At 47.8% G+C, this 27,387-nt stretch overlaps 1 protein-coding gene across 1 annotated transcript in view; it reads left to right on the top strand.

Moving 5' to 3' along the window:
• LOC147689078 (pre-mRNA-splicing factor SYF2-like) overlaps window positions 1-27,387 on the top strand; it is a 219,706-nt gene that overhangs the window by 125,062 nt on the left and 67,257 nt on the right. Inside the window, exon 6 of the mRNA XM_086941968.1 lies at window positions 20,843-20,941. Within this exon, the coding sequence (XP_086798094.1) occupies window positions 20,843-20,941 (99 nt within the window). The remainder of the gene's footprint in view (window positions 1-20,842; window positions 20,942-27,387) is intronic.

Below are 27,387 nucleotides of genomic sequence, written 5' to 3'. Positions count from 1 at the left end.
TAGGAAGCTCCCAGGCTGCATTGCAAACACACAGTCTAACCAGACTGAAAAGCTAACCTGTAGCTAAATAACAAAAAACTGACACTGTGCCTTTAAGGCACTCATGACCCCCTGAATCCCATCATGCCTCAGGAGTGGCAGTTAGGCAGTTGTTCTTTCCGGCTCCTTCAGTGAAGGACCCTAGTTTACACAGCTCCACTAATTTTCTGAATTTTCTGCAGAAAATTGCTTCTTTTTCAAGCTTTTTGCTCTTACTTCGACGTCTACCACCTTGTCAAGTAAGATACTGCCTTTTTTGAGCAGTTTGGAGGGCATTTTACTTCGAAAATGCCATCTCTTTTTGATAAATGTCCCTCTTGCAACAGCAAGAAGGCCAAGACAGACAGCCACGAGGTCTGTATTGTTTGCCTGCCTGATGACCATGATCCTGAAACCTGTCCACACTGTGAGAACCTATCAGGCAGGACTCTCAAGGACAGGGAGAGAATTCGGATTTATGGCCTGGCCCACAGAGCTTCGAGAGGGAGGTCTCCAGTGAAGAAGGGCTCCAAGAAAGCCCATTCGTCTTCAAAGAAGAAGTCTTCACGTCCTTCTAACTCGGCGTCGGGCTCGGCGCTGAGAACAGATCCACAGGAAGGATTTTCCTCTGGGAAGCTGCCGTCGACGGCGGGCTCGCCATCGAAAGGAAGGCCAGGTGCGTCATCGAAGGCGGCATCTTTGAAATCGCCTCCGCCGTCGTCAACCGGGCGGCGATCGGCGTCGAGAAGGGCTACTCCGCCGCCGTCGACCGGGCGACGGTCGGCGTCGAGATCCATTACCCCTCCGCCGTCGTCAACCAGGCGACGATCGGCGTCGAGGGACGTCACCTCGCCGTCGTCAACCAGGCGACGATCGGCGTCGAGGAAGGTGACTCCTCCGCCGTCGACGGGTGCTCGTCGATCGGCGTCGAGGACGCGGTCCCCGTCGGTGCAGCAGCAGCGGCGTTCGGCGTCGAGGGTGCCCAATACCCCTCCGCCGTCATCGCACAGGCATCCAACGTCGAGGCATGGCTCTACGTCGGCGACTGACCATCGCCATTCGGCGTCGAGGCAGAGTGCTCCGTCGACGACAGGCCATTCAGCGTCAAGAGAGAAGCCTCCGTCGGCGACAGGTCATCGACGTTCGACGTCGAGGCTGAGGTCCCCGTCGACGACCAGACACCATCGCTCGACGTCGAGGCAGAAGGCTCCGTCGGCGGTTGCTCATCGCCGCTCGACGTCGAGAGACTATGAACGTTCGCATAGCCGCTCGGGATCGAGGTTGTTTGATCCCCCGACCCCTCGGAAGCGGTCGGCTGCGAGAAGGGAGCGCTCGACGTCGAGGCGCTCGGACACGATCATGGTGACAGAATCTGCTTCTCACCATTCTTCTCATCGGTCCTCGGGCTCCTCTACTGCACACTCCAGATCTAGAAGCCCGGTGCACAGGACCCCTGAACGTCGGCCAGACCCTTCTGCGGGACGCATCCGGCTGTCGCCAAGATGGTACCGGTCCCTGGACCATTGGAGAGACGATGGGGCTACCAGGCGTATGCAGGAATATGCCAGCCCGCGCCACAGGTCAGCTCTCCAGGACATGGTGGAGGAGATAGACAAACGTAGCCCACCCAGGCGCTCCACGCCTGTGGATCTACCCACCAGGGCGCCAAGGGGGGTCCCGCTCGCCCACAAGGGAAGCCAGGCGGGACGGTCGGGGAAGATCTAGATCACCTGCAAAAGACCCTAGACTGGATGGCCGAAAGGCTTATGTCCCTCGGGGCAGATCTCCTGACCGGTCTCCAGCCGGATCGCCCAGGGCGTCCCGATCTCCTAGAAGAGACCATCGCCCAAGGGATCGGGTCAGGTCGCGCTCTCCTAGACGGGAGGAGCGTCCCAGGAAGTCGAGGGAGCGGGGACGCAGTTCTCACCATCGGCATAGACGTACCCCGTCTACCTCTTCCACTTCATCTACCAGGTCGTCGAAGAGGGACTACTCTCCGACTTTGACAGACAGTCCAACGTCCAGGTCCTCCCCTGTGGATGATATTGGCACATACCTGGACGTTCTGCAGAGAGGTGCACTTAAACTAAACATTGAAATGTCTGTTCCTCAAGTCACGACGACGGTCATTTTCGAAACATTGCACAAAAAGGCCATCTCCAGACCTCTGCTGCCGTTGGTCCCAGGGATTTTGGATCCGGTCAAGGACGTTTTCCTGACCCCGGCTTCAATCAGAGCAGTGCCAGCACGCATTACGAAGAAGTACAAACCTGCGGCTTCTGACCCGGTGTTTGTGAGGTCTGACCCTCCGGCGGACTCGGTCATCGTGGCAGCGGCAAGAAAGACACATGCGGTTGCTGGTTCGTCTTCAGTCCCGCCAGATAAGGACAGCAAGACCCAAGACTCCTGGGGTAGGAAGGTCTGCAACTCTGCGGCTTCCACTCTTAAGGTCTCCAGTGCAGCTGCGCTCCTGGGTCGGTATGACAGGGCCTTATGGGACTCGATGGAGAGATTCAAAGCGAAGCTGCCGAAAGAGGATCAGCAGGACTTTGAGGAAACTGTTACGGAGGGGTGTCTGGTGGCTAACCAGATGATCAGCACGGCCGCGGATGGGGCGGTGCTGTTGGGTCATTCCTATGCCCATGGAGTTTGCGCCAGAAGATCGGCCTGGTTGCGCCTTACAGGGCTGAAGCCGGATGCCCAACATCGGATTCTGAATCTCCCTTTCTCAGGTTCTGCCCTCTTCGGGAAACACGCAGACGAGGAAATGACCCGAATGAAGACTGAACTGGACACGGTGAAGGCGGTGGGCTTGGAGAAGAAGAAGGAGTTCAAGCGCCACTTCAAGTCCAACAGGGGGAGAGGGGCCCAGCAGAGGGTTCAAACCCCTCAGTGGTCGCAGAACAAAGCTCAGGGTAAACCCCAGTTTCACGGTAAACCCAGCAGGGGCAGGGGGGGCCGCCAGCAGTCCTCCAACGCCCCGAGAGGAGGAAAGGCCTGAACAGTGGCTTCCTCTGACACCGTTGCCCACTCCGGTGGGAGGAAGTGCATCTCAACACCTGGAGGAGTGGGTCAGCATCACAAAAGATCAGTGGGTGCTGAATATACTGCGAAGTGGTTACAGGATACGTTTCCGTGCTCTTCCAAAGAGCATTCCTCCCAAGAGCTCTTGCCCTCACCAACTGAGATTGCTCCGTCGAGAGGTGGCGATCCTGCTGCAAAAAAGAGCGATAGAAGAAGTTCCTCGCGCTCTAAGAGGCAAAGGAGTTTACTCCAGATATTTCCTTGTCCCCAAAAAAGATCAGGAGGACAAGTTCAGGCCCATACTCGACCTGCGACTCCTAAACAAGGTCATCGTCAAGGAAAAGTTCCGCATGTTGGCGCTTCACCAAATATGTCCACATCTACAAGCCGGAGATTGGATGTGTTCGGTGGATCTTCAAGATGCGTACTTTCACATCCCGATTGCGCAGCAACATCGAAAGTACCTGAGGTTTGTCGTGGGGCACGAACACTACCAGTACAAGGTGTTACCCTTCGGTCTCAAGTCCGCACCACGAGTCTTCACCAAATGCATGGCGGTGGTGGCGGCTTTTCTTCACAAGAAGGGTCTCTTCGTTTACCCATATCTGGACGACTGGCTCCTGAAGGGTTCATCCCCGGTACGGGTAACACAAGATCTGCATCTGTGCCTGCAACAGCTTCACAGGCTCGGCCTCCATGTGAACCTGGAGAAGTCAATCCTGTGGCCTACGCAATCCATCCACTACCTAGGCTCCGTTCTGGACACAAGCGTGGGAAGAGCGTTTCCTTCGGTGGAGAGACTTTCTTCCATGACCCTGAAGTGCGGGATTCTGCTGGAGTCTCGTCCCCCAACAGCACCACAGGTGGCGTCTCTGCTGGGTTCCATGGCGTCCTGCATTTTTTCTCATCCCACACGCCAGGCTGAGAATGCGTCCTCTGCAACAGGCCCTGGAGGATCAGTGGGACCAGGCAACAGGTCGCTGGGAGGACCATATCCATCTTTCCCAAGCGACAAAAGAGTCCGTCAGATGGTGGACTCGGAGACACAATGTGATGGTGGGAGTGCCGTTTCATCAACCCATCCCATCCCTATCTATCGTGACAGATGCCTCCCTGCACGGCTGGGGAGCACACATGGGCCCGCTTCAGATTCAGGGCCGGTGGTCTGCGCAGGAGCAGACATACCACATCAACATGCTGGAACTCAGAGCGGTATTCCTGGCTCTCAAAGCTTTCCTGCCAGCGATCACAGCCAACTCAGTCCTGGTTCAGACGGACAATACGACAACCATGTTCTATCTGAACAAGCAAGGAGGCACAAGATCTCGCCCACTGTCTCGAGAGGCTCAAACAATATGGCATTGGCTCCTTGCTCGAGGTCTCACAGTGGTGGCGGTGCATCTTCCGGGCGAGTTGAACGTCAAAGCAGACGCACTCAGCAGGCACTTCGAAGATCAGCCAGACTGGGTGCTACACGACGAAATAGTAGAAGAACTTTTTCGTTGCTGGGGGCGTCCGTCCATAGACTTGTTCGCAGACGACGAAAACTCCAAGTGCCACGCCTTCGCGTCCAGGTTCCACAGACCAGGGACGCTGGGGAACGCTCTCCTGTTGGATTGGGCAGGGATGTTCGCGTACGTGTTTCCTCCCCTGGCTCTGATCCCGAGAGTGGTGTCCAAGCTCCTCAGGACGAACATGGAGATGATCCTAATTGCTCCAGACTGGCCTCGGCAGCGGTGGTATCCGGACCTTCTACATCTGTCTGTGTGTCCACACAAACGACTTCCTTGCAGACCGGACCTGTTGAGCAAAATGAACGGGAGGATAATGCATCCCAACCTCCCATCATTGAACCTAACAGCATGGCTCCTGAGGTCCTGCAATACGGACATTTGAACCTACCTCCTGACTGTATGAGCATTTTAAAGGAGGCTAAGAGACCTTCCACAAGAGCATCCTATGCCTTCAAGTGGAAACGGTTTTACTTGTGGTGTAGGGATCAGCATTTGGATCCGATTAAGGGGCAGGAGGACGTCATATTACCATACCTCCTTTCACTCGCAACAGCTGGTTTAAAGTACGCTTCCATTAGAGTGCATTTGTCAGCTATTGTGGCTTACAGGAAGTCGCCTGACCAGGTGTCTTTCTTTCAGGTTCCAGTGGTCAAGGATTTCCTCCAGGGATTGAAGAAGGTGTATCCCCCTGTGCGAAATCCTTCTCCTCCGTGGGAATTAAACCTAGTTCTATCAAGGTTGATGTCTCCACCTTTCGAGCCAATCCACAAAGCTTCCTTACAACATCTCTCTTGGAAGGCAGCTTTTTTGGTGGCAATTACCTCTGCACGCAGGGTCAGTGAGATACAGGCGCTCTGTGCAAAGGAACCTTATACGGTATTCCACCATAACAGAGTGGTTCTGAGGGCTCACCCTTCCTTCTTGCCTAAAGTCATATCTGATTTTCATATCAATCAGTCTATCTCTCTCCCTTCTTTTTTTCCAAATCCGGCGACCCCGGCTGAGCGGTCACTTCACTCATTAGATCTTAAAAGAGTGCTGAAGTTTTATTTGGAAATGACTAAAGGGATTAGGAAAACAGACCAACTGTTTGTAAACTATGGTGCTATGAGAACTGGTTTTCCAGCGGCAAAGAGGTCCATTTCTAGGTGGATTGTTTCTTGCATTAAGCTGGCCTATCAACTGGCGGGAAAACCTTTGTTGATGTCTCCAAAAGCTCATTCCACTAGAGGGAAGGCGGCTACAGTGGCTTTCTTGCATGACGTTCCCATGTCAGAAATATGCAAGGCCGCGACCTGAAAATCAGTGCATACCTTTACGAGGCATTACTGCCTCGACTCTGATTCCAGGACTGACACTCAAGTAGGGCAAGCCTCCTTGAGGAATCTGTTTGGGTAGTCGGTTCTGTCTACTCAAGCTTGTTGATGAGATTTCTGTCTTATCTTTCCTTTGCCCGCAGAGATGAGGAGAGGCTCGCTATTCTATTCTAATGCTTATGACTATTGATGAGGATCCCCTGGAAGAGAAGGATTAGTTACTTACCTGTAATCCTAGTTCTCTTCCAGGGGTATCCTCATCAAAGTCATAAGCAAGCCTCCCGCCTCCCCGGGCAAGGAATAACTGTTCATAAGGAGATATTGTTGACCTAAGTGTTATTGGTTTTGGTTTTCAGTCTCCGAAAAGAACAACTGCCTAACTGCCACTCCTGAGGCATGATGGGATTCAGGGGGTCATGAGTGCCTTAAAGGCACAGTGTCAGTTTTTTGTTATTTAGCTACAGGTTAGCTTTTCAGTCTGGTTAGACTGTGTGTTTGCAATGCAGCCTGGGAGCTTCCTATGCTTCCAGTGAGTTCTGAGAATTTCTACTGCTTTTTGAGCATTAAAACAATTCCTAAACAAGCTTTGGTGTTGTTTTCTCCTGTTTCTAATGCTTATTATTCATGTATGGTGGAAATTCTTCACAGCATATTTCAGCTCTAATGTGATCTGGCTGCTATTGCTTGTTTTTTATATATATATATATATGGTTTATATATATATGTGTATTTATATGTGGGGCACATATAATATAGTGTTTCCGGGGTCCCGCACGTAGGCGGGAATATTCTAATGCTTATGACTTTGATGAGGATACCCCTGGAAGAGAACTAGGATTACAGGTAAGTAACTAATCCATCTCAGCGTTTTTTTCTAGGGGGCGTGCGTCGAAGAAGCATTTATATTAGTCAGCGAACTCTGAGGCGATCTGGATGTCCGTATCATGGGTTTCCCCATATCATCTTATACATCCTGACTCACCTGGCCTGAACCTCTTTCTTTTGGAGCTATGCTAATAGTTTCCATGCTTTGTCTCGGACCTCATAAGGACAGTGTAGCATCACCAATCTCTGGTTTTTGGCATTATCCATAGCCACATTTTTATCTTTGTGGCGTATGATGTCTAGTCGTCGAGTGAGCCCTGGATCTCCTGTATTAATTATACGTTTTTCAAGGTTTTCTGTTCTAGTTCCTCTATCCATTTATTCCTATTCTTTTTTCCCCAGGCAATTCAGTTTTGGGCCCTGTCTCGCAGAACAGTCTTGTAAGCCTCCCATACTGTCACCCCAGATGTAACTGAGGCCTCAGTTTCCTTAAAGTAAGTCTCTGTATCTGCCATAAGAATAAAAATATTCTTGCACTCAAATATACCTCCCCCTAACAAAACCTCAACTATGAAACATGAGTGAGTGAGTGATGCAAATCTGTATCTCGCTGAGTGGTGTACGCGAGCTTGTAGGTTAGGAACGCCGAATATAAGAGTTTTTGTCCCCAAGAATTAGACCTTTGGATACCTCAGGGAATCAGTATGGAAAGAGAATTTAGTGCGCTCTTGCAAGTAGGACAGGCTGTAAGTGGGAGGCCCTTCGAGAGGAAAAGCAATGGGTCCCACTGATATTTAAAGTTCTTCTGGTTATCTGTGAGAATGTCTGTTATTTATTCTATTGTAAGGGCTTGCCACAGCCTTGCATGCCACTGTGTGAGTGAGGGTACAGTGTGTGTATTTTTTTTTTATTTACCTGTAAGAGCCATCTTAGCTTCTCCAAGACATGGCCACAAAATAAAGCGAGCACTGGAAGTCTGACGTTTAAACGTCTCATGCCATAAACCCAGTAATGCAAATCCCAGTGTTGCTGGGATAGGGTAGCCTAGTATGGTTATAAATTTGTGCTAAAAAAGGACTGTCATTTTAATTGCTCCAACGACGGAGCTTAGGTGGAGGAGAGGCCCATTCTAATGTTAGTACCACTGGGGCATGTTCAGATAGAGAAATAGGGTGAAAGTCGATCTCCATAATGGCATGTTCAAGACATTGGCTGAGAAAGGGTACTCAATACGTAAGTAGGAACGATGAGAGTGGGCAAAAAAGCAGAGTCCCGGGTGGACTGGTGATTCATTCTCCATGCATCCATTAGTTATAGAGATTGTATAGCTGTTTCTAAAGCTTTGGTAAAGCTGCCTTTTCCTGCTCTGTGTGGATGAGTTGTATCTACTTCTGTCCCCATGAATATAATTTTGCGCTTTACAAATTCTCCCAAAAGAGTAAGGAAAGAGAAGAGAAAGGTAGCTTAGGCTGTGTTTGGAGTGGATATTGAAACTATTGTACACATCCTTCCTAAGAGTGTCCCTTTAACCATCATCACCCTCCCTTCCTTATCTGTTTTGCTACCCGTTCGTTGGAATTGTAGGGAAGAGTGGAAGACAATAGCCACTCTATTATGCGAAGTAGAAGCTGAGAGTCTGTAGATTTTAGGGTATGTTTTGTGTGGGTAGTCTATTATGTTCACTGCGTTTAAGATTAGTTTCTTACAGTGCGACTAAATCATATTGTTTATCCAACAGATACTTCCATAATTTGTGTAATTTAGCTGGGTAATTAAGCTCCTTGATGTTCCACGTTCTTGTTGTTAACACAATGATAGTGTATGATAATTAGGAGTAAGTCTGGTCATCTCTCGAAACTTGTCCCTGGCGTCCTGGCGTCCTGTCGTCCCTCTCCTCAAGATCTCCCATCCTCCCATCCCTTGTCACTACACTGCAGGGTTAAAAAAATACTTAAAATGTGCTAGACCTGCAGGTCTAGTAACTTGAGAAATCTACTCGGTCCAAATGTAATGTACTTCACCTGTCTCTGAAAGCTGAGCAAATGTGGCAATATAACAAGATGTAAAGTCATCTTTATTGCTCATTCACTTTGTGAACAATAAAGATGCCTTTAAATCTTGTTACCTTGTCACATTTGCTCCGCTTTCAGAGTCAGAGGCCAAAAGTCAGTTTGTCTTCCTACTCGCCAGCAAGGGTGGGTAGACCCTAAAAATAGCTCGTCCCGATTAAATCTGGCTCGCCATAGCGAGCAGGTGAGTGGAATTTTGGAGCCCTGCTATGCATTTGAATATGCTTTCACTCGTGGTAGAAAAGTTAAATAACATAACAGGAACTTTTGGGTAAATCATCCCCCAACAATTGGGTAAGAGTAAAGATAGATTGTGTTTGTGTAGGCATGCTTGTCATAAACCACTTTATGCACTCCTGATGTAGTAGCATTTGGTCAAGGTGATCGTATATAGGTTAGTAACAGGAGTCATGTGTCTGTCTACTCTCAGGTTTTGAATCTTGATCCGCGTCTCCCCTCTAGCCTCGGACATTGGTGGGGACAGAGCAAAATGAATTTCTGAAGTAATGCAGACCACCCACTAGCAAACCCTCTTTGTCTTTTTTAGAACAGTTCTTTGGTTAACAATTTGTAGTCTCTCATTTTGGTCGTCTTCGGCATGTATTCAAGAATCTACACGAACATTGTTGCCTGGAGGTTTTTGTTTCCCCTGTCGTCTTGAGCGTCTTTGTGAGAGGCATTGTGTGCTAGGGCCAGCAAGGTTACTCATCGATTGGCCTACAGGTGAAATTTCTGGGTGATCCGATTCCAATATTTAAGCCCAGAAAAGCTGCTGCTTCTTGAAGCTCTGTGAAGTGGATTGGCTTATCCTAAAAGCTGAAAGCTATTCCGAAGGGATACGTCATCTATATTTGATGTTTTCTTTGCATAGTTTGTCATCAAGAGGTTTGAACTGTAAACACTAAGCAAGAGTGGCTGGGGCAATATCTTGAAACAAGGTTCAAGATGCGCTCTGAAAGGAAATGTCTTCCACCTTTTGTCTTTAATTTTGATGGAGTGAATTTTCACTAGGTCGTCTCGTGGTTGCTTCCCTTCAGGCTGAACTTGGGAGCCTATTCCATGGACTCTATCCAGCTTGACTTTGGGACGGTTCTTCCCAATTGCTTTGAGACTCTACCCACTATGAAGGCCTACAGATCTGGCCCCTCTGCTCCCTCTTCAAAATGTCGGTCAGATACTCCACTCTACACCTTTACAATCTACAGCACTAAACTCTACTCTGCACCACTCAATGCTACTCTATTCTGCATCACTCTATGCCACTGCACTCCATGCCACTCGACTCTACTCTGCAGTCTACGCCACTGCACTCTATTCCACTTGTTATGTTATGTTATGTTATTGTTATTTGTTGTGCGCACAGCTACTCCAGCCAAGGACCGTCCTGGCGCATAGACAAGGAGGAACATAACACAACAGGAAAGGGCGAAGACTAAAAGGGGGCAGCTAAAACAGAAAGGTTTTTATTGCTTTCCGGAAGGTCATAAGGTCCTCCAGCAAACGAATTTCGACCGGAAGAGAATTCCAGGTTGATGCTGCTTTTACGCTGAAGGAGCGACCCCCCATACGGCTGAGCCTAAATCTAGGGACTACAGCAAAGGCCTGGCCTTGAGAACGGAGAGTGCGTGTGGGGACATAGAAGGAAAGAGAGCTGGACATGTTTTCGGGGCCTATACCTCTCATAATCTTAAAGGTCAAACAGAGGACCTTAAAGAGAATACGCTTCCTCACTGGAAGCCAGTGTAGGGAGCGAAGAACACTCGCAACCGGGCAAAATCTGGGCAGGCCGACAATCGCTCTGGCTGCAGCATTTTGGACCCGTTGCAGGCGAGTGAGCTCAGCCTGATTGGCCCCGACCAGGAGAGAGCTAGCGTAATCCAGGCGCGAGATGATAGTGGCCTGGATTACCAGCTGTCTGGTTGGGGCATCGAAAAATTTGAGGACTGGTCTTAAGCCTCTCAACAGACCAAAACAACAGGCTGCTGTTTTTTTATTGTGCCCTACAAAGGTTAGGCCAGCGTCCAGCCAGACCCCCAGATTTTTCAGCTCCGACACCCGGGTCGGGGTTGGTCCCAGCTCTGGTGGCCACCATTGGTCACCCCACAGCTCCACTCCCCTTCCGACAATCATTACCTCTGTTTTAGTGGCATTAAGCTGGAGACAGTTTCCCGTCAACCAGCTGGCCACCGCCTTCAGTCCATCCTGAAACCTGGGGGCATCTTGTTCCGCATCCCCGCTGAGAGTAACCGCCAGCTGTGTGTCGTCGGCATATGAGACCAAAGTTAGGCCCCACTGCCTGGCGACATCAGCCAGCGGTCTCACGTATAGATTGGACAACGTGGGGCTCAGCGAGGACCCTTGCGGAACCCCCATGGCCAGAGGCTGGAAATTGGACTTGAAGGGAGGGATGGCAACACAGAAGGAACGATTGCCGAGGAAGGAGCGGAACCACTGCAGCGCCTGACCGCCAACACCAATCTCCTCGAGCCGATGCAGGAGGATGCTGTGGGATACTGTGTCGAAGGCGGCGCTGAGATCTAACAATATCAGCGCCGCCGTTTGACCAGCATCCAACCTCGCACGGAGATGTTCCACCATCACAAGAAGAGCGGTCTCCGTGCTGTGCCCAGCACGGAAGCCATTTTGTGTGGGGTCAAGGGCGTTGGTCCGGGCAAGATTTTCTGACAGGGCCAGATTGACATGAGCCTCTGTTATCTTTGCCGGCCAGGGTAGCAGCGAGATGGGACGGTAACTTTCAGGCTTAGACAGGTCCAGGGAGGGTTTTTTAATGATCGGGGACACCACCGCCTGCTTCCACTTAGTTGGAACTACACCCGACTCCAAGGAGAGGTTGACAAGGGAACACACGACAGAGCGTCCCATAAAGGCCTGATCTCTGAAAAGAGCAGGTCTTACTGGATCAGATGGAGAACCAGATTTAACTTGCAAAGCAAGTTTGTCAAACCCCTCCGAGGTGAGATGGGGAAATGAGAGCAGGGTAGTCTGGTGAGGTGTCCCATCGGAACTTCCCAGGTCAATCCCTATGCTGGGGAATGCCCGATAGATTGCTTGGACTTTTCCCAGAAAGTAAGAAGCAAGGGATTCACAATGGGAGATGGAGCTCACGTCTCTACTCTACGCTACTGCGTCACTCAACTCTAAACCACTCAACTCTACACCACTCCTCTCTACCCACTCCACTCTATTATGCACCACTCTAACCTACGCCACTGTGTTCTACAACGCTGAATTGTACACCGTTGAATTCAATGTCACTGCACTCTATGCTACTATATTCTGCAACAGTATACTCTACACAAGCCCACTCTACTCTATGCCACTCCAGTGAATGTCACTCCATGCGACTCCACACTATTCCACTTCTATACACGACACTCTTGGTCACTTCACTCTACAATACTGTTGCGTCTGGAGCGTTTTTCTGGGTCTTCACATTTTGGTAGAGTAGCTTTCACCAGTGCCTGCGCCAGAGATTCCTTTTTAAAGTGTCTTTGCGTGATCAAGCTACTTTAGGGGGAGTCTCCAGAAGCATTAGGGAGAATTCCTGACTGTGATCTCACCTCCAGGCGTTCTGCATCAAAGAAGTGCCAGATATCTCCTCGCTCCTCCAATGGGGGGCTATTGCGCCCGCTTGGTTCATGGGGGCCCAGCTACCAACATTCAAATCGACAACTTCTGCGTTATCTGCTATGTAGTCTGGCATTGCTTGCCTTGATATTTACTAAGAAGGGGGGGGGCAACCTTACGCAGCTCTATTGATAGTAATATCAATTATGTAAGGGCATCCTAGCCTGGGAAGTAAAGACCCCAGCCCCCGTGCTCCACTCACAACGAATTTTTTCACTACAAGACCTCCTTTGTTGAGTCTCACCCGCGTAATTAGATGAGGTGCTTGTGGTAGGTCAGGTGGCTGAGGGAGTGCTTCAGCTGAAAGGGGATCAGGTTTATGTATACACAAGCCTCAGTCAGACAGGGTCCAATGATTTCTGTCCCTTTATTTGCCATTATGTCCATCTGCGCCAGATCTGCATCAAGAGGCAGTTCACAAGGCCCAGACCAATCATCCCCGTTCCCCCAGCCCTCCGGCCGCCCTGCATAGAGATTATTTTCCGTGAAGCACAGCCGCCATCTTGAGATCAGGCAAAGGGAAAGGAGGGGTGCACCAGAGTTGCAATGTCGGCTCCTTCAGGCGATGCAGTCCTCTCAGTTCTCTCCTGTTGGTGTTGGCAGGTCGAGACATCACTCGTATCTCCTGCCACCGAGGCCTGTGATTATTCCAGTAGCAGGGCTTCCTGGGGGGAGCGTTAAGCCTTCTATTTCTGCCCCCCCCCTCTTCCTCCCCATTGTCCACAGCAGCTGGTCCTTGTGCGAGCCAATTTACTTGCAAAATGTGGCGCAAAGCCTCGATTTACCATACGGGTGCAGCAGATCTCGCACAGATCGCGTCATGCTGGTTGGCCACACCCACATGCATAAAGTTTTTTTTTTTTAAAACCCTCACTAAGCAGGCAATGAGGGAATTGTTAAACAAAAAGAAATAGGTGTGCGTATGATCTAGTTGGAGAAATGTGAAATTGTGTTTCTGGGTATTAAAAGATGCTCAGAAGGTGCTGTAGTTTTGACACCATACTAACCCAAGGGCAAAGATGTAATAGTAAAGGATTCTAGTGCTTGTAGATTGTGTGGTAATGATGCAAGGATAGGGCGTTCAATAGAGGGACATTTCATTTCCACCTCAACCACGCAAGGGTGCAGCGAGCATGTATACAACCATTGGAAGTAGGCTTTGCTGTGCTGGTGGAGAATGCAGCACTTCCTCACATGTATGTATGTATGGTACCTGATTGGAAGTGGAACTGTACCATAGCCAATTGATATCTGTTTTTACTAATAAGAGAGCAAGCGGTCCTACGCCTTGCACAGTGAGATGATTTATTGATGGCAGGAGTATTTATAGTCCAATATGTTCCATGATTTCAAGATGTCAATGCAGGTTGTAAGGTGAAGAAAATGCAGAAGATTCCGTTTTGGTGGGAACTACTGTAGAATTGATGTGTGGGTACTATAAGTGAGAAGGAATTGAAATCAAATGTTGAAGGTGATGAAGAATAGAAGGAGGTAAGTCAAAAGAACCAGTCAGTGAACTGACCTGCAGGCGGAGCTTCGCAGCTGGGATTGTAGCAACATGTCCGATATTTCAGCAAACGGGGGCATTACCAGAACGTGTGAGATGGGGCGAACGCAGTCTACCTGCTCTTAACTAGTCTATGTACCATTATTATAATGAGCAGATATTTTATAAAGTGTCCGTTTATGTGGGCTTCATTTTGAGATCCGGCCATGCCTTTATAACAGTACGTACAAGTGGTCCAACTAACCGGTAAGCTTCCCGAAGAAAAATTAGTGAAACACTCAACAAATATTGAATATATTGACCAGGGTATCTTGGTTATGAAAAAGGTTTATATAATTAATATCTCAAGAATTTGCAGTACTAACAGTTGTTCCTTGAGAAGCTTACCGGTTAGTTCAACCACTTACTGTACGAACTAGTATTGGCCCGGTCCAGCTGTGTACTGGGTATACCCTATTGTTGTGTAACAACATGCCTTTATAATAGCACCTTGTGTCGTTTTAACAAATTGGTAAACCTAATATTCTTACATTATCCATCATTGTATAAAGTGCCCTAGGCGAGATAACATTTGGTGTAATGCAATTCAGAGTTGTAGATTTCATGAAGTTCAAGTGTTGACTCTGCGCTGATGAGTTCCAGACTTCATAACAAAAGAGCATTGAGCCTGACTGCATGTGCACTCCCTCTGTGGAAAATTCATTTTGGCAGCCATTAATGCGTGGTGTGACTAATGCCTCCATCACACAAGCGCTGCTGAGTGAATCCTCTCACCTGCCACTGAGAACAGACTGGAAGACCCAGGCCTCCCTCTGCTTCTGGAGAGGACGATACCAAGTTGGACGAGGGATAGTTCGTGAGAGGGCGCGTTTATTTTACTTACAGTTAAGAAACACGTATGTGTGATTCGCGGATTGATAGGCTAATTGTAATTCAGCTCTGATGTTTGCAAGACTTGCAAGAAGCTGCATTGAAGAAAAGTATTTCAGCATTTATTTGTAGTGGGAATACATTAAAATCAAAGTAACACCGTTTTATTTTCCATCAACACTGGTAGCTTTGTTCTAGAGTTTAGATAGTAATATCTTCAATAATGTTGATTGGCATCGAATATTGCTGCTTGGGTACATTATCCCATATTGTGCACAAATGTATTTAATGGTGATACACGTGGTGGAGCGTCGGCATTATAAGTAAGTAACGTGTCAAAGACCTACGCTTTATTTTAGACCCCTTCCTGCACTGGGTGGCAGACTGCCCTCTTTTTGCGGCTTTGGCGATTGGTCCTGAGGGAAGAGCCGGTCCAGGAGGCTAATCACTAGCAGAGCCACTCACTGCTAGTATAAACAAGCATTTACAATGCAACGGTTTCGCCTTTGTAAAAGTTAGAGCTATTGTCATTGTAAATGACAATTTTTTTTATTTATGTGTTGGTTTTGAAAACAGATAAATAAATGGCATTGTCATTTACAATGCCAATAGCTTAATCTTTCGCAAATGTGAGACCTATTGCATTTGCACCCACACGCACACACACACAGAGCCACCCACACAGAGCCACCCACACACAAACACAGAGCCACCCACACAGGAGTGAGGACGGAGGGATGGAGGGAGAGAGCAGCGTGAATCTCTCCGAATCTAATGAAAGCCCTTCCTAAGCCTGATGTATTGCACCTGGCAGTCACTTGGTCTGCTCTAGCTATTGAATAATTGAAAGGGTCTGATCGGGGGGAGGGGGGACCTTCCCGAGGAAGTGTCTCTACACATGTACATTTCCAGGCGGACCTGCTCGGCTCCCCCTCTCTGGAGCAGCTTTAAGTGTTCCACTCTTGGTTGTGTGTCTTTCCTTCCCTTGTTTATTCGTTTCCTGTCCCTTGCGCTCTTTCTATGGCGGGCGTTTTTGCGGCGGTGGGAGGCGCTGTCTCTTCTGGTGACCAGAGAGAGCAGACACAAGAGGCACAGATTGAGCAAGGAAAGAGGAGGGGTGAGAGGAAAAGAGTCGGCAGGAGGGGAGAGAGAGTGAGAGAACGAGAGAAACCGAAACTGTAAGAGGGAAGAAAGAAAGCTGCGAGGGAAAGATGTGGAGAAAGCACAAGAGAGAGGGAGAGAGAGAGAGAGAGAGAGAGAGAAAGGGGACGGAGTAAAGGGGTAGCGGCGGGTCATGGAATGAGCCGAGAGGGCAAGAGGTACATTTGGAAGAGGAAAGCAAAAGAAAGATAGGGCGAGTACAATGTATCAATGGAGGATGTGAGAGGATGGGAGGGAGAAAGGAAAGGAGGGGGAATCCGAAATGGAGAGGAGTGTGTGAGGACAACGGTGAGCGGGCAGGAGGGACGGCGAATGGAGGAGGTTGAGCTGTGTAGGGTGCGAGGAGAAGAAAGAGAGGGAAAGGCAGAGCGGGGAACCAACAAGGAAATATAGGGGAAACGCGAGAGGGGACGGCTGGGGCAGAGGGGTGAGTGAGGGCAGAAGAGAGGGAAGGTAGGGGGACATTTAAAAAAGTGTGAACGGGACTGATGAATTGGGAGGAGCTGGGGAGGGAGTCTTATGGGTGAAAAAGACGCGAGGGACAGATAGGAAAGAGGACGAGAGAAGAGAGCCAACGGCGGGCAGAGGATGGGGATGGAGTGAAGACAGGCAGGAAAGGATCACCAGGGAAAGAAGAGAGGACCTCGTGACCCGTGATCATTTCCTTATTTCCCCGCACCAGAATTACCATGACCTGCCTGGGATCCTGGTTATTAGGGGACAGGAAAGTAACAGCAATTCGGAGTTTTGGAGAAACAACATACGGAAATCGGATTTACTGTGCCGATTTTACGCTTTTGCCCAGGTGCTGCATTGAGACTCTGCGCGCGAGCAGGAGGTGAAACACCGTGGAACTCCAGTGTTGCCTCACACTTCTAATTTCACTGGGGTAAGTAACGGCTGTTAACAGCCTCAACAGAATTACCGGGCCGCTCACAATTTGAATCCACCAGAAACTGAGACCACACAGGTAAGTATTTTATAAAAATAGAAATAACTTTTATCTGGTTGCAGCAATGTAAATAAGCAGTTGCACGATAATCACTTCAGTATAGCAATGATGAACTTAATCTTAATTGGTGTTTCTAAATTTCAGGAAGTTCTTGAAGCAAATGTCTCTAGTCTCTTTAATCAGCACACGATATGCCAATATTATGTGATTGAAAACGCTCTTCAAAATGAGCCAAGAACCATGCCAATGTTTTATGCTAGAAACGCTCCCAAAATGAGCCAAGAATCATGCCAATGTTTTATACCGCTAACGGGACCCGGCCCCTAGCGTCAGGGACCCTTCGCGCCTCTAGCGCGTCTCACCGCAATGCTGTTGGGAGGGGGGATTCCCTTCCAGGCGCACCCCGCGGCGAGCGCTCACTAGCGCTCCAGCCCGGCCGGTCTCAGGACGCTCCTCCGCCCGCTCTCGGTTCTCCAGGGAGCAGCGGGGGGCAGAGACGGCAGGCCGGGGGCTGGAGCACTCTTTCAGGTCCCTCGGCGAGGTCAGGTCAGTCTTCCCCGGGCCCGGCGGTGATCGCGGTGAATTCTCGGCTCCTCCAGTCGAGCGGGCCAATCCAGACACGGCAGAACGGGCGAGCCTCCAAAGCACCCGGGAGTCAGCCTATGGCAGTGCGGCTCCCGGGTCAAGCCTGCGATGACGCTCCTCGCCCTAGCCAATCACCACACGGCAACAGTGGTGACGCTGCGCCGCACGGGCCAATCCCGTCGCGGCGTTTGGTGAGGGGGCTCGGCTCTCCCGTCCAATCGGAGAGCAGCGGGCTCGTTTTCGGTCGCGTTGGTACCAGCAAGGTACGGGGCCCTTCGTCGGGGGTTTACTGATCCCGGGTCGCGGTGGTGAAGCTGCACACAGGTTATTTTAGTGCGCTCTGCTCGGGGAAGGCTCACAAACCTTCAGTCTGCACCAAACACGTGTCGATGAACACGGCGACCTTACAGCACGGCACAGCAGCCGGTAGGCGGGGATCTGCTGTGGGAGGGAAGAGGGAGGCGGGGATCTGCTGTGGGAGGGGAGAGGGAGGCGGGGAGAGCGGATCGGGATCAGCTGCGGCTCGGGAGGCGGGGGAGAGGAACGGACGGCGGGAAACGTGCACAGGACAGCGAGGAGGGGGGAGGGGGGACGGCGGGAGGAGGGACACGGAAGAAGGCAGGACAGCAGCAAGCACGGCCCGGCCGGACCAGATTCGGGGGCGTTCCCGGCGTCGCGTGACGTCGCCAAAAGCCAAAGAATCTCGGGAACGCCCCCGAGTCTCCTCCGGCCATGACGGACGCCTCTCTGTTCCAATGGCTAGCCTCCATTTATGGAGCTAGCCAATGGGACAGGGGGGCGTATTCCAGAGTGCTTACTGTAATCAAGAGATTTCTCTGGAGGCGGAGCCTAAAGGCTCCGTTCCCCAGCGAAACCTAAAAAATTACACAGCAGTTTATATTTAAAAATATGCAATCACTGGTTAACAAAAACAAACCAACGTTTTATATTTCTGTTCATTGGAAGGGGAAAACGCCACATTTCGGATTATTTTCAAGTTCTCTTCATTTTGCTTCTTTTATTTTTCGTATCCATAACTGCACGAGGGAGGGGCGAGGGCAGTGCCCTGGCTCATCTGTGACTCCTCCTTCAGCGGCCCCAGAGCTGGGCCTTAGCCTGCTTGGGTCACCAGCTGCACCAGCACCATGTGCAGTCTGTAGATCATATCACAGTGGTGAGTGATGGCGAGCGAAGAGATCCAGTTGCAGGTCATCCCAGCCTCTTCTGCCCTGTCCACACCTCGCTGCCTGAAATGAAGAGATTCATTCTTACTGTGAGGCAGTCATGCATGCCTTCTGTCATGAAACCCTCCTTGTACTTTGCAAGGCCCAGTGAGTTAATGTGCCTTTTAACCTTTAACTCTTAATTGGGTTTATAGTATTGTTCCCAGTAATCAAAAATATCACTGTATTAATTTGCCAGTATTTAACAAGGCAGCTGTACTTATTGTGGCAAGTCCAAATGTCCCTGTTACACTCTTTGAAGTGTATATATTGTACCTGATTCAAATGTGCATTGCTTGTATAAACGTCTGGTGGATAAAGAGCATGTTAGTATCGCATTGATTAGACATGTTATCCTAACTTGAACCAGTGTTCCAAGTGTTACCTTTATTTTTTTACTAGATTTTCAGCTGCCCAAGACCCCTTCGATTGGTACCCCAAAACCTCTTGTCAGTCCTCATCCTCCGTGTAAACACTTTGGGAATATCTTTTTTCGCTACCAGGGCTCCGTGCCCTTGGAACTCACTTTGATTGGAGTGCACTGACGGATCTTCCTAAGGACACTGTAGTTTGCCCACTCCTGCTCTTCATGGCTCAATTTGTTTTAGCTCCTGTGTGATTATGCTGTTTCTGGTGCAACCTTCCCTGTTCTCGCATGATTTATGGGTTTTAAGTGGCCACCTGGTGATGTCAGCCTCGTCTGATGAACATTCGTAGTGATGGTGCACTGTTTTGTGACAGCTTTACTAGTAACCAAGTTTCTTTCAACGTTATCAGTTTTGTTGCTCTCAATCTATTGGCTTTAAATGCCTTGTTTGCTTACATTCTCTTGAAATAACACTTTATTCATGAATGATTCCGTGGTGCAGACTTTGAGGCTAATTGTGAAATGGCATTGTAGATGAAGGCCTTGCTCTTTGCTACCACTCTTCCAGAATCATTTCTCTGTTCAAATCCTTTCTACTGCCTCTTCTCTTTCCCTTTGTGGCAGTGTTCTAGCGTTCAGCTTTAAAGACTGCATGTTTCACACGTATGGCATGTCTTTTATCCATAGCAAACACAAGATGATGGACGGAGTGCTGAAACTTTAAAAAAAACTCACCCCAGTCAAGAGATCTGGTTAAATCTATCTTTTGCTCACCATTCCACCGCAATATGGACCCAGCCAAAATCATATCAGTCTTGACCCTGCTTCTCCAGGGGAACAGCCATTCCAAACTGCCTAGCCAGGTCCTCCCTGGACCGGAAACAAGCATCCTGGAATTGTTTTGGGGTAACACCCTTCTTCAGCCAGGCTAGCTTAAATCCAGTGGCACAGTGGGCATGGGACCCATCTCTGAGCATACCCTTGCCACTTAGGGTGAACATAACACACTGTGCCACTGGATTCAAGCTAGTCTGGCTTTAAAAGGCAGTGATACCCCAAAACCGGTCCCAGGTGCTTGTTTCCAGTCCAAGGAGGGTCTGGCTTGACAGTTCGACCAGACAGTTGCCATGGGAAGCAGTGTCAAGACTGATTTACATATAACATTTGCTTTTTGGCATAGTGGGCAAAAAAATCGATGGATTTAACCTAGATCTGTTACTAGCAGTGAATGTTTGACAATGTTAAGCGTTCCATCCATTATCTGTTTGTAGAACTAAAGTTGCCCTAAGTGGGAAGTGTATGTCCAGACCTGGGTCTCGATCTCAATGTGCCACTGGATTCAAGGTAGCCTGGCTGATGAGGGCTGAAAGCCCGAAATCAGCCCCAGGATGCTTGTTTCCGGTCCATGGAGGACCCGGCCTGGCAGTTCGGGCTGGACTGTTTCAATGAGGAGCAAGGTCAAGACTAATTTGAATATGGCTGGGTCCAAACTGGGGTGGCACGGTGAGCAAAAAACGATGGCTTTAAACCAGATGTGAGACTGAGGGTGAATGTTTGACAATATTCAGCATTCCTTCCATCATCTTTTTGTGTTGCTAATATTTTTTTTCCATCCCATTTCAGATTGTGGTGCATCTAATGGGATGAATTGTTGAATGAACATGCTTATGGACACCTTCTAAGCGCGTTATATGGTCACAACCTCTGATACTCTTGTTTGGCATGTGTTTCAATTTACATTCTGTGTTCTTTCTTTTGTACAGCGGAGAAGAATTTTTTCCGACATCCAACAGTCTTCTTCATGGGACACATGTGCCTTCTAAGGAAGGAATTGATCGAATGGTTGCAGATTTGGACAAACAGTAAGTACATATTCAACAGTGATGTTTGCTCGATTCTAGGAGAACCGGTTTCTATTATTCCGAAATAGCCTGTCAAAAAATGTTTTGCTTCAAAATCATGGTGAAATCCACTGTGAACGGCGTTCAAATGTTGACAATTAGCATAAGTTTTATGTGTGTGCGTATATCGGAAGTATAAAAATAAATTATACAACTTCATTACAAATTCCGATAGCTTGAGAAGCAGCTCCGTTAGCTCAGCAATAGGGCGCCTGCTCAGGGAATTAAAGGTTGGTCATTTGATACCTATTTGAACTAGGAATAACTGAAGGTTAACTCTATCCAAATTTCTCAGGGGGCAGAAAGCCTACATGTGTTGCAACAGTGTACACCATGTTTGGAAGCCATTGCTAACACGTCATATAAGAGTCCAAGAGACCAAAGGGTAGTTTGCATAGATGCACTCTTCCATTTGAGATGGTGAGCGTTTGATGCTTGCAATTAATGTATTGGATAAACAGCTTCAACTGTTGAGGAACCTTAGGAACACGACCGAAATATCTGCACCTTGTGCTCACCTGAGGATCTAATCTCTGGACCGAAAAGGTTCTGCTTTAAGTGAAATATTCACGATGGTGACGTTGAAGATCAGCACAATGGGGAGTCAGTGGATCAATCTAACCTCTCATTGTATATAAATGATGCTGTTGGCAGCCACTTCCTCTTCTTACGATTTCTGGTTGGCCTAGAAAAGGGAATATAAAGGCTAAACTTTGTTCCAGGTCAGTGCAAATACTGGTACTTCGTTCCATAAGTTACATACGAAACTGTGCCCACTGCACCCTGTCGTTGGACTGCATAGTCAGTCCCACACGTGTCTCTTCAAGTGCTTGTTTTCAGCATTCTTCGGATGTTATCCGTGACCCACACAAGGCTAACTCACTCACCGTGCCTTTCACAACACACACTGGCGTCTGTCACCTTCCAGACAGTCTCCTGGGCGCCCCCTCCGGTCCATTGAGCACTTTGCTGCTGTAATCATTAACACATCTCTAGCAGGGCTGGGTGCGTTGCCTAAAATGGTTTCCATCAAGGAACTGTAGAGGGGAATAGATTAATAATGTGAATGCTCCTGCATTAAATAATAATGACTCCTCTGCGGTTGCCTGGTAATATTCAAACATTCACACAAACAAATGTTCGAACGGGTGTCGGAATCATCAGCATGTCCGGAAAAATCAGATAGTCGGACCTTTCACCCGATAAGTTTAGCAGACCACACCTTAAAAAATATAACTGATTAAAAAAGCTCTGATAAGTAACGGGATATACGGGTCTTGGTGCAATAAGCACCAAAATGTGCGTGTTTTGGCTATTTTGAGGACAAAACTGGTTATTTGCTGCAATATTTCCTTCAAGCAATGAGTAACGAAGCCCAGTGTACCATAATTCATTGGATGCGATAAGTAACGAGGCAGTCACGAGGAATTTGTCATTGAGAGCCTAATGTGTTGTTGTTTTTAATGTATGCCTAACAAAAATGCAAAAATGTAAGTGAAGTGGGTTATTGGTCCATCTTCAGCCACTAGCTACACTCCTCATCATCAACATTTGGACATTATTTTTGTGCCAGATCTTGTATTCATAACCTTGGATGCCGAGTTTTTAAGGTTCGCAGTGACTGGGCCCTATTAATTTATGTGTTCACAAATTGAAATTGTTCTGGAGAATTAAAATAGCCAATCATTTAATCAAGGCATATTTTTCATTTATCGAAGCGTGGGTGGTGGAAAACCACAATCTGACCGTCCTAGTGTTCGCCATCTTAGACATTCTGGGCCACATGTACAAGACTTCAGAATTGCAATTTCCTAATTGTGATTCTTAGTGAATCGCAATTAGGAAAACGCAATTCGTAATGAAGGAAAACGGAAGTTTTAAATAGCGATTACAAATGAGAAGCAAATCGACCTGTCTCATGAATGATGAGGTATATCACAATTTGCGACCCATTAGGAATCGAAACCATCACAGGGATGGTGGCCTCCTGGGGTCAGCAGATCACATTGCCTTTGATCGCTTTTTAAATAAAGCAATCTTTTTTTTAAAATGCTGCCCGTTTTCCTTAAAGGAAAACCGGATTTGTATCTGAAAAATAAATGAAAAGTTTTTTCATTTTTTAGAAGTAGGCAAGTGGTCTACTGCTTGCTCTTTACAAATGTTATCCCAACCTTTCTCAAAGGGGAAGGGGTCCCTTGGGGACTCCTTCCCATTTGCGAATGGGTTTCCAGCATTTTTCGAATGGTGTAAAAAAATGCCAAGAAGCAAAACATTCTCATTTACTTCGGAATTAGGAGGGACGCCCTAAAAGAAACCATTCCTAATACGGAATAGAAAAATTCGAATTTCTACATGGTTTTTGTACATGCGAAAAAGCATTTTGCAGTCACAAATCCTGCGAATTGGGCCATTAGCACCACAAAAATGGTTTGTACATGTGACCCTTAGTTATTTTTTTATTTTTATTTTTTTTAAGTATCCTAGGTTTGGATTTGCACAGGGTAAGTAAAACATTCAAATCTTAATTAGGGCGAAAAGCTGGCTGCAACCAAGGAATTAATGCTGCCTGTTGAATCCCAAAGGTGTAATTTCTCTCTTAAGAACTGATTTATGAAACTTGTATAGTTCCTCTACTTGTCTGCTTTGCACATGGCAAAGTCTATACATTAGTAAATATTCCCATGCAACAAGGCCGCACTGTTCTGAGCCAGTAAAACATAGAAAAGAGACTGTTTAAGCCTCAGTCATTTAGTCGCAATGGGGTTGACTTCTTTACTGGAATCACAACTCCCTATTTACCAAAGCTTTCAACTTTTTTAGCAGAATGTGTCTTTAGTAAAATCATCAGCGGTAAACCTCTTGTTTAATTAAATAACAGGCTCTTAAAATTGAAGTGACATCAGCACTGCCATGTGTACGTACAGTTTGTGTTCTCTTTTATTTATGCAACTTAGATCTACAGCGTTCAATATAAAACTATTACCGGTCTACAGCAGCAAGTTTTTGGGCATGGTTACCTCAGGACTATATATCTGATTATCTTGTTTCTGCACTCTTAAACAGAAAGCAATTATTGTTGTGGACTATACCGGCTCTGTGAAAGCTCTTTTCTTGGCAGCTCTCATCCTTTAATATTTTTTTCCTCTCAAAACATTTTTCAGAATAGTTGCCCAAGGTGCAGTTTTTCAGTCCAGCTATTAACAATTGACAGGTTAACCTTTTTAATTTCATTTGCTTTTGTAGTCAAGATGTTGACTACACTTCGCGTTTCCCAAGCGTGTTTCTTTTCCTTTGAGGTCTGGCCCTCTCTAAGCTACTCTTAAAATATTGATTCAGTGCCGTGAATGTCCAGATACCTATAACCGTTCAGATCTCACTATTTACATTGATTCTTTTGTGTGCCACACAGACGCAAACCCTAAACTTAAGCTGAAACAAAAGCAGTAAGCACATTGATCATAAGAAATGTTGCTATTCTGGTTTTCTTGTAGAATCTCGCTGAGTCGCCTAGACCCACTCCTACATTGAGTTCCCTGTCACCAGTTGATGGGTGGAAAGAATACACACCTGATGAGATGGTATGAGATGTAGTGTGTATTCGGGCTCTCTTGTGCTCTAACAGTCCACATACGCATGCAGGAGTCTCCATTGAACAAGAGTGGATCCTTGCAAGCGCTCATAAGCAGAAAAAAGTGCAATCCTTACACTTGCCATTGTACCAGAGCCCAGAGATAACTGTGTCAGCACCGGGGGTCCCTCCATATACTAGATGTCATGGCAGATGGGACCCCCGTTGCTGCGAATTTGCAGGCGAGCTCTCTTTTTTTCTTTTCTTTTTAAAAAAAATGTATTTAGAAGATTTTCCAATACAGTACAGTAGTAATGCAGGGGGAGGGGTCGTTAAAGCTGGGAGGTTCTTGGCATTTTTATGGTTACATGGTTACATCGAGCATACATAGTATAGGCTGGTTTGGTTGTGGGGTCTGTAAGCCTCCCGGAGAAGGTGAAAGAAAGATAGAAAGGAAGAGAGGGGGGGGTGCGTCGGTACATTAGTGTCGCCCTCTTAGCTCTTTGCTTGGCTGCTTGCTGGTGGTGTGTACGGGTCTACGGGGGTTTGTGTGACTCCAGGTGTGCATCAAGGGCCGCCCACATTTCATTCTTAGCGTTGTGGCTTGGGGAGAATTTCCCAGTGATGTTGTCGGCTCCTCTGAGAAAGGTGACCCAGTTTTTCCAGCTTTTGAATGTTGCTGTGGCTGTGTCTTTCCAATCTGCTAATATCGTTTTGACTGCTGCGGTGAGTAGGATATCTACTAGGTCTCTCTCTTCCTTGCTTTCTTGGTCTAGTGCCATGAATGCTGTGGCTAGCCCTATGAAGCCTGGCTGTATGCTCCTCCCTATGACTGTGTTAATGAGGTTGCTCACTCTCATCCAAAACGTTTTGACCTTTGGGCATTCGAAGATTAGGTGTTGTAGGTTCCCTGTCCCCCTGTAGCAGTTCCAGCATGTGTCACTGTCTCTTATGCCTGCCTTTGCAAGTTTGACAAGAGTCCAAAAAGCTCTGTGTAAGAGCCAGTATTTTGTCTGTGCGAGTTGTGGTGTGATTTTATTTGTTGTGGCTGACCTCCATAGTCTACCCTTTTCCTCCTCACTGAGATGCCTTGTGTGCAATGTTCCCCAGAAGTTTGTTGCTTTTGCGTTCAGTGTGGATGTTTTGGGGCTCAGGAGTTTGTAGATCTGCCCTGTCTGGTGCCCGATCTTGTTGAGGTTGCTCATGTATTGTATGAAGATGGGCTTCCCCTTGTTTAGGTTAGCCTTGGTAATGGCTGTTCTGATTTTGTGGAACGTGTAGAGTTCTATGTCTGGGAGACTATGCGCCTGTTTGAGGTTCTGGAACGTGAGTGGAGAGTCGTTTTTTTCCATCTCCGCTGGGATAGTGATACCCTTCTTGATCCAGGCCTCGTTGCACATCGTTCTGCCCTTGTATTGTACTCTTGTGTTAAACCAGATTGATTCCCAATTGGTACCTCTGATCCGTTGTCCCATTTTCTTGTCTACTCTCAGCAGGGCTGTTTTGGTGTGTTTGATGATGGCGTCATACCTGGCGGGGTGTTTGTTTGCTGTAAGCATTGCTATTGGGTTTAGCCCCTCCAGGATATTCCTTTCGAGTTTTAGCCACTCACGTTCGTAGTTGTGCGTGTTGATAATCCAGAAGATTCCTTGATTAGCTCGGCAGGCCGTTTGGAAGTTTTTAAAGTTCATAACGTTCAGTCCACCCAGCTCTTTGTTGAGCCTCAGTTTCTGTAGACTGATTCACGGTTTCTTGTCTTTCCATATGAATTTGTTTATTATTTTGTCAAGTTTTTTGTGGAAGTCTTCTGTCATTGTTAGGGGCAGCATGCTGAGCGTGTAATTGATAACTGGTGTCACCATCATCTTTATTGTCTCCACTGTACCCCACCAGCTGATGTATTTGGGGGACCATAGGTCTAGTCTTTCCTTTATTTTCTTTATGGTAGCTTCTTCGTTGTGTTCCAGGGTTGCTTTGATGTCTCTACCAAAGAGTAGGACCCGGTATTTGAGGGGTTTTGTTTGCCAGGCTAAACCTGAGTTACCTAGTACTGCTTTTGTTGTGTGCACGTTCATGGGTTTACACTCTGATTTGTCTCTGTTTAATTTGTAGCCTGAGGCTCTTGCGTATTCTTCAATGGAGTTCATGAGTGCCGCGATGGATGTGGTTGGTTCTGTTGTCGTGATTAGCACATCGTCTGCGTAGGCTGCCAGTTTCACTGTTTTAGTCTTGATTTTGACCCCTGCTATATCTGGGTTCATCCTTATCATTGTCAGCAGTGGTTCTAGTGCTAGTAGGAAGAGGCCTGGAGACAAGGGGCAGCCCTGCCTTGTTCCTCTTTCCAGAGTTAACGGCTCTGATGTGCCGCCGTTCACTACAACTCTGGCTCTCGGCTTGTACAGCGCCATGACCATGCCCCTGTACTTGGTGCCTAGGCCAAATTTCTCCATACATAGGTCGAGGAATGGCCAGGAGACCCTGTCGAAGGCCTTCTCCGCGTCCAGCGCTATCATCACAGCCTGGTCTGCACTGTGCGTTGCTTGGTTGATGAGGTGGCACAGTAGTCTTGCGTTGTCTTGGGACAGTCTGTTTTTAAGGTATCCTACTTGTGAATTATGGATGAGGTGGGGCAGGACCGTGTTTAGTCTATTCGCTAGGATTTTTGCATAGATTTTACAGTCCGCATTGATGAGTGATATTGGGCGGTAGCTCTGCGGGTGTTGGGGGTCCTTCCCTTCTTTGGGGATCACAATGATATTGGCTTCCGCCATGGAGTCAGTCATGCAACCTTCGCGGATGCAGTGTGTGAAGACTTACGCCAGGGTGGGTTTTAGTTGTT

This window comes from Lissotriton vulgaris, chromosome 10, assembly GCF_964263255.1.
Source record: "Lissotriton vulgaris chromosome 10, aLisVul1.2, whole genome shotgun sequence".
Lineage (NCBI taxonomy): Eukaryota > Metazoa > Chordata > Amphibia > Caudata > Salamandridae > Lissotriton > Lissotriton vulgaris.
The sequence above is the reverse complement of the archived record's forward strand: the minus strand, read 5'-3'. Positions and strand labels throughout refer to the sequence as shown.